Source organism: Pollachius pollachius (assembly GCF_949987615.1).
Source record: "Pollachius pollachius genome assembly, chromosome: 11".
Classification (NCBI taxonomy): Eukaryota; Metazoa; Chordata; class Actinopteri; order Gadiformes; family Gadidae; genus Pollachius; species Pollachius pollachius.
In genome coordinates this window covers 11,477,215-11,488,920 of record NC_136944.1, presented here as the reverse complement: position 1 = coordinate 11,488,920, position 11,706 = coordinate 11,477,215, and the positions used below count along the sequence as shown (strand labels likewise).

General features: G+C 39.6%; 2 protein-coding genes across 7 annotated transcripts; both read right to left on the bottom strand.

Annotated features, from left to right (window-relative positions):
• Window positions 1-422: 422 nt before the first annotated feature.
• il12rb2l (interleukin 12 receptor, beta 2a, like) lies at window positions 423-10,107 on the bottom strand. 6 transcript variants are annotated; one of them, XM_079745595.1, is made up of 15 exons: window positions 9,957-10,107; window positions 9,224-9,319; window positions 8,502-8,658; window positions 7,971-8,119; window positions 7,516-7,658; window positions 6,364-6,505; window positions 3,519-3,595; window positions 3,130-3,364; window positions 2,575-2,775; window positions 2,276-2,380; window positions 2,054-2,188; window positions 1,618-1,770; window positions 1,257-1,329; window positions 1,059-1,137; window positions 423-747 (listed from the first exon to the last, which is right to left on the bottom strand). In XM_079745595.1, exons 2-15 carry the CDS (start codon window positions 9,297-9,299, stop codon window positions 487-489), a joined length of 1,986 nt encoding a protein of 661 aa, XP_079601721.1. In that variant the 5' UTR covers window positions 9,300-9,319; window positions 9,957-10,107; the 3' UTR covers window positions 423-486. The 6 variants fall into 6 exon arrangements, 5 of the variants coding, with proteins under 5 accessions (XP_079601721.1, XP_079601724.1, XP_079601723.1 ...); XM_079745598.1 differs by having other exon boundaries at window positions 9,835-9,961; XM_079745597.1 differs by lacking the exon at window positions 9,957-10,107 and adding an exon at window positions 9,841-9,953.
• A 289-nt stretch (window positions 10,108-10,396) lies between these two features.
• Window positions 10,397-11,511, bottom strand: rln3a (relaxin 3a; the record flags this gene model as incomplete). Its single annotated transcript, XM_079745605.1, has 2 exons — window positions 10,397-10,878; window positions 11,352-11,511. 2 exons carry the CDS (start codon window positions 11,509-11,511, stop codon window positions 10,640-10,642), a joined length of 399 nt encoding a protein of 132 aa, XP_079601731.1. The 3' UTR covers window positions 10,397-10,639.
• Window positions 11,512-11,706: the final 195 nt, after the last annotated feature.

Below are 11,706 nucleotides of genomic sequence, written 5' to 3'. Positions count from 1 at the left end.
ACGGGTTATAGGGCTAATATTCGCATAGATTACTGTAATGTACATTATTAACATCATTCATATTTTTTTGCATCCCCATTGTTAAGATTTGAGCACCATTATTGAGTCAGGAACTAAGTGGATACAAATATACTTGTACCGTCTTTGGTTTTGCAATATTACTCCATTGCTTCATCACGTTACAAGGTATAGGATGTAGGCCTACACTGTTTATACACCACTTTCAATTTATTTCAAAATTAATCCTGCTGCTTTTGGCCAGGCTGAAATTTATATCAAGAAGGCCTACTTAAATACCATTAATGCACGTTTAACACACTACCGTTTTCTAAAGTGCATTTTGGCAACATTTACGATATTTTTAAGAGCTTGTTTGTCAAGGGACAAATGTGTTGTACGCTTGCGACATTCACACACGTGGAAAAATAAAACAATTTAATCCAACAGTGAAAAAAAAATACATTGAACCAAACCATCCTATTACTATCAAAGACACATAATTTCACTAGCACTTGGAAGGAAGCGCTTCTCATAATCCGAAGGCCCATTGTCTTCATCCTCGTCCGAGTCTGTCATTTTGCTGTAGCAGTCGTTCCCATCGCCTGCCAATTCCCCCTGGTCCATCAGAGCCCCCATAGCCCCCTTTGATCCTCGGTGTCCAATTTTTCCTCCGGCCAACTTGTATTCAACGATCTCCAGGTGAGACAGCACAGGGTCAGGCTCTTCCACAGGGATGCAAATGTTGATCTACGAAATCAAGTTTAATACTGTTAACGGACCATTCCTCATCACACTATTGTTAAGTGCAGCACATTAATTGTAGCCCTGGATAAGATACCCCCTGCCTACTTTCAGACATTCTAACTGCTATTTGCCGTCTCATATCAATGAGTCACTTTAAGTAAAATCATCTCCTGAATTATTTAACAATAAAACAGCAATTGCATGAGCAATTATAATGATAAACAATCCAAATCCCTGTAATTATATTGGCTGCAAAGAAGGCTGAAAGACATTTTATCCAAAAATAAAGGTCTACCCAATGGTGGGTATCTCACCTGGTGGGTCATCTTTAGAAAAACATGGCTGTTGCTTGGGTCAGGCACTTTCTTTAAACCAATGCATTCCTTAAATACCCTAAACAGGGTATGTATATAAATATGGGTGGGTAATACAACACACAATCCTCACTGATTTAAACAAATATTATACAAAACCATATAATTTCTGATCATTGACAAGGATAAGTGCCTCACCAGGAACATTTCCTCATCAAGAGGAAAGATATGAATGGAAAAATCATAACCAGGACAAACAGAATGTGGAAATCTGTGCGGGGAGTGAAACAAATGATGAAACAAATAAAGAATGCATTAGATATGACCCGATTGTACATTAAGATTGATAAATGCTATTTTTTGAAAACCAAGATGAATCCCTTAGTTAAGGCTGAAAAACTGAACATACAGTAACTAGAAAAGTATTTTTTTTTTTTTTTTCAAGAGCAAGGGCACAATGCATCAAAACACACATTGTCAGAATAATGTTTTAGGCACCACTTTTTAACTTGTAATAACTTTATCATCCGTCAAGACGTGTCAGTAACCGGTACCGTACCAAAGCCCTCTGTTTTGAATGTTGCTGTGGACTTTGGTCCTGGCCCAGCCTCAGTGAAGGCCCTGATCCAAACCTCATAGTTTTGGCCAGGGTTGAGGTAATCCAACCGAAAGCTCCTGTCTTCATCACCTTGCTGCTCACTCAAATTATACACTGGGAGGGGGAGGGAGAGAGAGAGAGAGAAAATCACTTTAATCAAGCAGCCAACATAGAATAACTGCCATCCTATGTATTCTGTGTTCTGATTTCTTATCTCTCTCATCAATTCGGTCTTTGGATTGCTATGGCGGGAAATTCTTAATGCATTGCAATAGCCAATCATTTTGTTGATATGATTCATTATTATTATTATTATTATTATTATTATTATTATATCATAATTTAGTGATGACTGCAGTAATGTAATAACACAGCAGAGTTGAAAAAAATGTTGTACCTCTTTGGCTGTCCAATCCTATTTGATAGCATACAATCACCCCTCTCCTCTGTGGAAGGAGAATTGGCTTCCAAATCACCTTCACACTGTTGGCCTTGAGTTTAACCACTTCAAAGAAGGGCACTTTGGGAGGGACTGAGAATAGATGAGGAGTGGGGTGAGGTTCTTTTAGTGGTTACAAGGGGTAAATAAAACATTAGAAAGTACTACATGAATTCTTACTTCCTTGATGAACATATCCAACTGTAGACGAAATGTGATCACTGGACCCGTTGGGAGATACCAAGAACAATGCCACTTGGTAGGCGGTGTAATTCTCAAACTGGCCTGTAGATGGAGACAGAAATAAATAAATATAAAGTTCACTTAGCATTGCTAAATATAACTAAATTAAAGTAATAACTCAGAAGGAAATGTGTGGAAGGCCAGTGCTTTCCTGTCCCTTAGTGAACTAGCTGGAGAAATATGGATTCTGTCTGGGATTTGCCTTAACTCAAAATGAAACTAAAGGTTATGCAGACCTGCCAGGGTGGCAGACATCTGGGTCCTGTTCAGTCTGATCCAATCGAAGCCTTTTGCAGGAGTTTTCAGGAGTCCAGCCTGCTTATACTGCACCACATATTTCGATTGGTTGTTTATGAATTGAGTAGGGGGATTCCAAGACACCAAAACTCTTTCGGAGCTCATATTTAGCTGAAGAGGTTCACCTCTTTCATATTGTGCTTGAGAAAGAGTGCAAAAGTGAATGTCAATTGAGGTCAAGTCATTTTTAAATTAAAACATTTTCTTTTATTAATTTAATTAGTTGTTTGCATAGGACCGACATGCCAGTGTTATTAACTTAGATTACAAAATGACTAATTTAGACAACACAAGTATATAATTAAGTATAGGGCTGCGGTTAATACAGATATTATAATACACTAGATTCAACTAACATCCAAAAAACACATATTCAGCTTGAAATCAGTGGCAATGAACATATGATTCAATTGTGACCAATGGTGTGTAATTCTACAGGTCTATTAGAATCACAATGTACCCAGCAGTCATTTATGTTGATGAAAACGTGTTACCTGTCAGAGGTATATGCAGACAAGCAGGTGTTGTGGCCCCATATGCAGTGTAGGCTGATACATTCACAGCTGTCACATCTTTGGCCATAAGGTGGCACAGCTTCTTGTCACAGGTCAACTGGTCGCTTGCCTTGGCAACCGTGGATGCGTTCACCAGGGTAACAGTGCCGTTCCAATGAGACAACGTTACCACATAACCGAGGATTTCACTTCCAGCATTCCACCCTGGAGGCGTCTGTGTTAGGAAAATAAATTACTATAAGGTAAGTTTGAAGGATAGTTTGTGCTTGCAGAGCTCCAACAATTCTGAGGTCAGCCACAGGCGAAAAATTTATCGGGGTTTAAACCCTGCCCGAGGCAGATGTTTTAGGTGAAACTGGTTTGCATACCTTCCACATGAGCGTGCACTCAGAGCTTTGAGGTGATAATTTGCAATCACTCCATATGTCCAGCAGACCAACAGGAGCTGGAACACAAAAACATGAGGACAGAACGAGAGGGATACAAGTGAGAACACAATCCAAACCAAACCATTTTTTGTAGTAAAATCATGTAGTTTAAGGAAGGATGAAGGATCTGAAGGATTTTTTCCACCTGGATTTTCTGATTATTTTAGATTTAAGGGACTATATGGACAACATATTTTTAACCGTCAATGTATATCCTATAAAAGGTGTGGGTTTTCACTATTGACATGCTCAAATATATATTATAACATTATGGAAAGGATCCTTACAGAAAAATAAAATGAGCTCAACAACTCAAAGAGCTATGAGTTGTTGCAGGAAGAGAACCGTTGAAAATTGGACTACAGAAAGCTTGTTGTTAATTAAAATATTGGGGTGAAGGAGTAATGCCAATAGAGAAATTACCTGCAGCAACAACGAGATTTCAAAGCAAGACTATACTAGAGCGAGACTTGAATGAACAAAATAACAACGGACAGGTATCAAGGGAATGGTATAGAAACATGTTTCATTTCTTTGTAGGGATCCTTTTCATAATGTTTGATTATAATCTGAGCAGCACTTTTAGAGGATGTACACTAACAGTTGTTAGTAGTTGCAAACATATCGAGGGTCATTCTAGATTTAATGTAGCATACACTACCCACAGATGTGGTTTTGACAATGGTTGCCTTAACTGACCTCGCCAGGGGCCCATTTTCAACTCAGCATTTGAAGAGAGATTCAAACTGCTCGTGTAGGGGCAATAAATAACTTTACATGCAAGAATTAGGCGTGACCTCAAGATTTTGCATAGTCTATTATGATTTATCAGGCCAGACCCACTGTCGAATGATAATCGAAAAATTGATTATATTATTTATGCTGCTCAATGATGCCTGATTATTTTTTTTACTTTTGTGTGGTTTAAATGCTTTCAGCGTTTCCTACAACTGTCTTTAGGCCATGTGCAGCGCCTCTGCTTAATGGCCAATCGCCCCTACAAACAAATTTACATCGCAATGTATGCGTCCATTCATGTCAGGATCTTCATTTTTCAGAAAATAAAAGGCTACTATTAGACTAATATACAAAAATATTAGCTTATATCAGGGGTTTTCAAAAGTATGAGAGTGAGCCCCCCCTCAGAGAACAAATATCAGCTGAGCCCCCCCGCTAAAAAAATGTTCTAAATCCCTGTGTTTTCAAAGATCTTTTAATTATTTTACACATTTTAAACATCTGATCATATTTTAAACATCTGATCATATTTTATAAATTTTAAACATCTCTGATCATATTTTTTTGAAACATTCTAAAAATCTTTGTGCGTTTTTAAAACACATTTAACACATTTTAACATCTTTATCGAAGCATGTTTTTGCTTAACGTTTTTGAAATACATTTGAACATCCTAATCTGTAAACTGCCAGTTTAGCCTCCTTTTTTAACTCACCTCAACTTTAGTGGGAGCAATGAGTTTGCGTAGCTGTGTTCGAAATCGTTCCCCATCACGGATATAGTTCACTATATAGGGTGCTCCCCATTTTGTAGTGGTGTTCGAATTCTCAGTGGTAAATTTCACGCACTATAAAGTAGACTTAAAATACCCAAAATTTGAGTGAACATACGATGTTCAGTACATGTTACTCCCGTATACCACAATGCAATGCGGTCGTATTTTTCCGGAGAAGAAGAAGCTGAATAATAACGAAAACGTATACATTTAATGATGGAGTCTCCGGCTTTCGTTTAGAAATGTCAACAATTTGTTTGGGATTTAACATAGAAAATATAACATTCAAAATTAATTTAAAAAAAACTTGATCAAGGAAATGTAACATTCAACATCAATACAACCTCCAGCTTTCCACGTGGGTGCCCGGTTTGTTTACATGATGTGGGCGCATCTGTCTGCGTCACACAAATACCCGGCGCATTTACTGACGCAAAAGACGTTTAGAAATGTTCAGCGTAGTGTCCGAATTCTCGTTTGTTCGTTCCCTATATAGTGCACTTTGTCATAAACACTATATAGGGAATCGTGAGTGAGTGAATAGGGACGACACGCTGTGTCTGTTTTATCTGTTACTTTTTCTGGTTTATTTTTTTCTCACGTCGCGTCCCCCCTAAAGAACTCTGGCGCCCCCCAGGGGAGGCGCGCCTCACAGTTTGAAAACCACCGCCTTATATAATATACCATTATTAATATAATTGATTAAATAATAAATTAATATAAAACATCATACAACAAGCTGCATTGATAAAAAAAACTGCAGAAATATTTGACTGATTGCAAATTTAATATACACGTTAATGTACCTTCATGCTACACCACTCCATTAAGCAGGAGATTGAATATGAACTAGCGAGTACTGACGCAGGAAATCATTTTCTCTGGTGTGAGAAACTTTGCATTAGCTTCAAAGAAGGCTAAAAGCTGGTTTAAGAACCACCTTTATGGTTTCTAAATGAGTCAATCCCCCACCCCAACGAAAAAACATTTTATGACTTATAGGCTGCTACTTTTACGTCTGCCAAGCAATGAGGTGCATGACTCATTTAGCACCCCCATCCTTCCAACGAAATGTAATAACGATTAGACTTTTAAAGACTACTTCACTAAATGTCTTTCAAGCAAAGCTTCAATTACATTTTTCATGAAATATAAATAGGTCACTGTCTAGTCAATGATAACTTGCTGAAAATTTGAAAAACATGCTGAGACTTATTCCCAACTAAAAGTACAAGATCAAGAGTGACGTTGCAAAGTATGTTGTAGACTGACCTGCTCCCGGGCTCTCCACCTTATACACTTTGCTCCAGTCACTCGGTGAGCTCCCATGACACGAACAGCGCACTTGGAACTCATACCATGAATATGGAAGGACATTTTCTAAGCAGTAGACACCATGGAATCCCTTCTCTACCTGAATAACAATGAGAAATATGTACCTTAAGTGATCTAATGATCTCTAGTCAAAAAGCGTGGTTAATGAGCAGGGCAGATTATGAAATGGTTTGTAACGGCTAATTACACAATAACCTGGTGGTTAAATAGGGGCCCTTTAAAAAGGGCATTGCAGAGTCGTTTTTGTATTCACTCTTTTTATTTGGAAGGAATAGTACTTATTTTGTCATAGTCTTGCCAACCCCGCAACAAGGCCTCAAAAGTGGTTATGACTTCAAAAAGGAAAAACTGTCCAGAATAACATGGTCTGTTCAGTCAGACTTGACAGGAAGCGAAACTACTAGACTATAGAAAGACGAGAGAGAGAACGAGGACGAGAGAGAGAGCAAGAGCGAGAACAGGAGAGCTAAATCACAATGTAAATTACATTAAATGAACTAAAACAAAGCAAATTATAATAATACTCGTAAAGGAAAAGACCTCTGCTGTAAATGTCTACCCAAAGTAACCAAATGATCCAGTGAAAAATACCAATAAAGTTAAAAAATTTGATGAACAGTGCAGAAGAAGAGTGTTAGGGATACAAACATAACATAGAAGCATCCAGGAAGCTCTTTTACAGCAGGAAGTATGAGAGAATATATATATATATATATATATATAAATATATATATATGTGTGTTCAAGCAGATTCCACTCTGTTCAGTGGTTCTCACAGAAACCGGGATTGCAACACTTGGAATTATTGTAAGCTACACCAGTTGATTGTAGGGGTCACTTTGATTAAAAGCCTGTGCTAAATGAAAAAAAGATTGTTAAACCAGAAGCCTATAATGCATTAATTGAAGCCTATCGGAATAAAAAAAGCTGTGGATGAAAACCTCTACTGACAGCCTGTTGTTGTACTTAATATAAATGAAGCATGAAATGAAAATAATAAATAAGATATCTTTATCCATTTATCAAGGGTTAGGGTGAAGTAGGGTTAGTTACAAACAGCACTATTACTGCATTACAAGTCCCACTGACCTCTGCCCAGTTTACATCTGGGGCCACTCGGTGGCGAACCTCGCATTGGCCCTCAGAGAGACCCTGCTTTGAACACTTTGACTCCCAGTATATCTCCAGGGGCACCAGGTTGTGCTGCCTGATGTTGGGGGTAGCTGATCTCACTGCACACATAGCCACACAAAAAAATAGACACACAGACAAACACTTAAACTTGATTGGAATTATAAATGACAGTGAACACCGCCTAACAGCACAAAATGAGAAGACCACAAAATAAACATCCTGTAAGACAGAACACACACATTGCTGTTGCGCAAAGATATTTTAAAATAAGACAAACAGCCACGTGTGTATAGGGTTAGTCATTAAAGTCATTAAATTCAAATGTGTCATGAAATAATCACAGAAAGGACATTTCAGACCCAACTGCTCCCCGGTACCCAATGGGACAGAGGTGCCCAGGAATTACTCACTGATCTTGGCTGTGTTGAAGGTGGACCTTGGAGAGGAGGCAGAACCGTGCTGGTTCTTGGCCTCAACCCACACACTCAGCACACTGTGGCTGGACACCAGCATCGGTGAAATATACGCACTTGTATTACTCCCACTGACCTGTTGCACACTGTTACACAGAGGAGAGGAGAGGAAAAGAGAGTAGAGGAAAAAAGGAGGAAAGGAGGGGAGTACAGAAGTGAAAAGGGGATGATGAAAGGACAGTGGAGGGGAGAGGAGAGACAAGGGAGAGGAAAAATGAAAAGGAGTTGAGGAGAGTAGAGGATGGGGGAAGAGAAAGAAGGAGGAGAGCAGGGAGAGGAGAGGAGACGATTAAAGAAGAGAGGAGAGCACAGTGAAGAGGATAAGAGATAGAAGAGGAAGCAAAGAGAGGAGGCCAGAATGAAATCGTCAAAAACACAGTACTCCATTACACTTCAATAGCAGTAACAACATCATAATCATAATAATGGACTCACTTTGAGCTTTGTTGTTCAGCAAGGATGCCATACCTGTTGTCAGCAGACTCCAAGTGTAAGGTGTAGATGGAGGGGGTCTTGGAGGGAGGCCCTGGGTCCCAGATGCACTTGATGGCTGACCGCACCATCATGCCGCTATCCTCCTCATAGGGAATATGGCACTCGAGACGAGTTGGGGGAGGCGGACCCCCTGGACATTAACACAAGAACATTGGGAGGAGGGAACCGAAAGATCATTCCCATGTCCATGAATCAACTTACTCAACATTGTATCGCTGTGGGCTACGATGGATATTTATTACTTTAAAAACAAACGTATGACATACAAATGTATGCTGTTCACGTTTGCATTTCCTATATTATACTGCTATATTGAGGTCATAAGAGTCATCTAGTAATACATGTAACTTCTAGCTCATAAGGACACCTAAGACTCATTCCTCATATGATGATGAGTCAGAAAAGAAACAAATGAAAAAATACACAAACCAACATCTATCGTAACTAATCACTTGTGCATACAAACAGTTAAGATAAGGTAAACTTCTACCAGGAAGCAAACACTTAATATTCACCCTTTCTTTGATTGTTGGTTATCCATTAACAGGCATAGGACATCAGATATGACCTGTAAAATTTGTGTACCTGGCGTCCATTTTACAATGTTTTTTTTTTCAAAAGTCTTTAAGGTATCCATAAATACAGTAGCTCAGCTAATGAGTAGCAAGAGCAGGAAGACTTCCAAATAGTTTTACCATGCTGGGCTAGGTAGCCCTTCGGCACGATGACCAAAAAGATGGAGAGAAGCCAACTGTTGCCAAGTCTGGCCATGGACACGAGGTCTTGTGTACCTATATTCACACACACACACACACACACACACGCACACGCACACGCACACACACACACACACACACACACACACACAGACACACACACACACACACACACCATTAGTAGTAGTTTTAGTAGTAGTATAGTATTATTTTCTAGTATTATTTTCTCAAAGTATATAGTCGGTAAGCGGTAACAGGGGGACGGATGCTGAATAAATAACTAACAAAAGGATCGAAAAAGTTATCAAAACTATGAAGATAATTCCTTTACCTCATAAAATGAGCGCAAAATCCAGAGAAGATGTTGTCGCGATTTACTCACGCGAAAATGTCTGAAAGTGCTAAAATGTTTGAATTCGACCTATATGGCCCCTCCCCAAAGGCTCAGTGAAATTGGTTGAATAATCGACTTTCGCCTTCCCGGCGTTCTAACTGTAATAGCGTCACGTAAACCGCACGAATTTATCCCAGGATGCTCATTTGTACAGAAAACGAATAAAGATCGAAACGAAAGATCAAAATAAACTTACTAGTACCAATATATTCTTTTGAGTCCGCCCTGCCAGGAAATTCCTGTGACACATTTCCTCGCAAGCAACCGCCTGCAATTCATCAAAGTTGGCCGATGTACGAATACAATATCGTTACTTACTTTAGAGACACAGAAACTCTTTCCATGAGGAAACTCCAGAATTATGACGCCGGGAGAAGCCTTGAACAGATTTGAATCTGCTCTAACATGTATTATATTTTACTTCTTCCTTCCTTCTTGAACACTTAGTGATTACCACTAACGAAGCACGTGCACTTCCTTTTTTTTTTACTCAGTGTAGATATTAACAGTAGAAGTCATGAGGACCTCAGACATGACTTGGGGGCGGGGGACGGGGGGAGACAAAGCTATTTATCGCATGCTGCCATCGAGATGTTTACATAATATTTATATATAGGCTACAGAGGAAGGAAGAGAAGGGGGGGGGGGGACAAATAGAGAGAGAGAGAACCAGGGACACATTCAGCAAAAAGTTGTAAATGTATTTTTTCTGATTGGAAAAATAGCACACATTCATCAGAATGGGTTATTTCATTTAATATAAATAAACATCAACACAGACCAGATCCTAACAACAACTAATTTGTCATTTGTTTCAACTTCAGACATAGAACGAGTAACTAAATACCAAATAAAAAGTACAAGACATGTGGCCAACATAGGAAATGAATAAACAAAGTGTGTGCGTGTGTGTGCACGTGTGTGTGTGCGCGCACGCGTGTGTGCACGCGCGTATCTCCATTCTATCCGTTTTTGTTCCTCCCAGGTTGTATGGTGTTCCATCAGCAGAGAGAGCTGATTTCGCTCTTGCTGCAGCCCCACTTGCAGCAGGCGTTGGACAGCCCCACCACCACACCGCGGCCTTTGCGGTCGTCCCTGCGCAGGGCCTGCAGGATCTCCTCGGAGATGACGGATCGGACCGTCCGCTTGAACCCGCTAGGGTCTTCCAGCTGGAGGCTGCTGTATACACCGCTGGACTGGTCAGATATCGGTTCGTCCTGGGAGCCCAACGCATCTACTTCTGGGCGGGGGGGGAAGCAGAAATAAAAGGTCTGATTATCTGTCTGGTTGTCTACAGTAACATTATAGATAAATAAATATACATACATGATATTATTATGTATGTACATTATACAAAACATGATAAATGATATTAGTAGACGATAAATGGCTTTGAAAAATAGGTGTTCAGATTGCCTCCCTTTCATTTTGTTTTTGATCAACTGTATTTTCTCCAGACTATTCCTTGAACACATCACATTGACAAATGTCTTTAGAAGAAGAGATAATAACATAAATACAAAAAAAACATGTTATGCAAACATAAATAAATGTCACATATATAAACATGGAAATAAATGGCCCATCAGGCACTAAACAATACAACACAACAAGGGTACAACATTTGTTTTTTCCTCCAAATTTAACTTACCCAACATGAGAAATAAATAGACCAGAGTGTCCAAAGTGATAAGACAAAGCAGTAAGTCTCACCTTTGCTACCCAGGGATCGCTTCCAGCGGGAACCCCCACAGGTGAATATGACTGCTCGGATGAACTCCCGTCCGCAGAGCTTCACGCCGTATGACGGTCCCTCCATGCCATGGACCCCCGCCACCAGCAGGCACACCACCAACACTACGGCTTTCCACATACTGACCCCCTCACACACAGTCACACCCACAGCAAGCCAACAGCTAGTGCAAGTTCAATTGTCAAAAGGAGATAACTGAATTTCAATCAACACTTTACCCTCTGTATCTATCTCTGTCTATTTATTTATTTTTATTCTGAGGAAAAACACTTGACTCGCTCTGTGTGATTTGGTTGGACAGTGACTTTTCAGGGT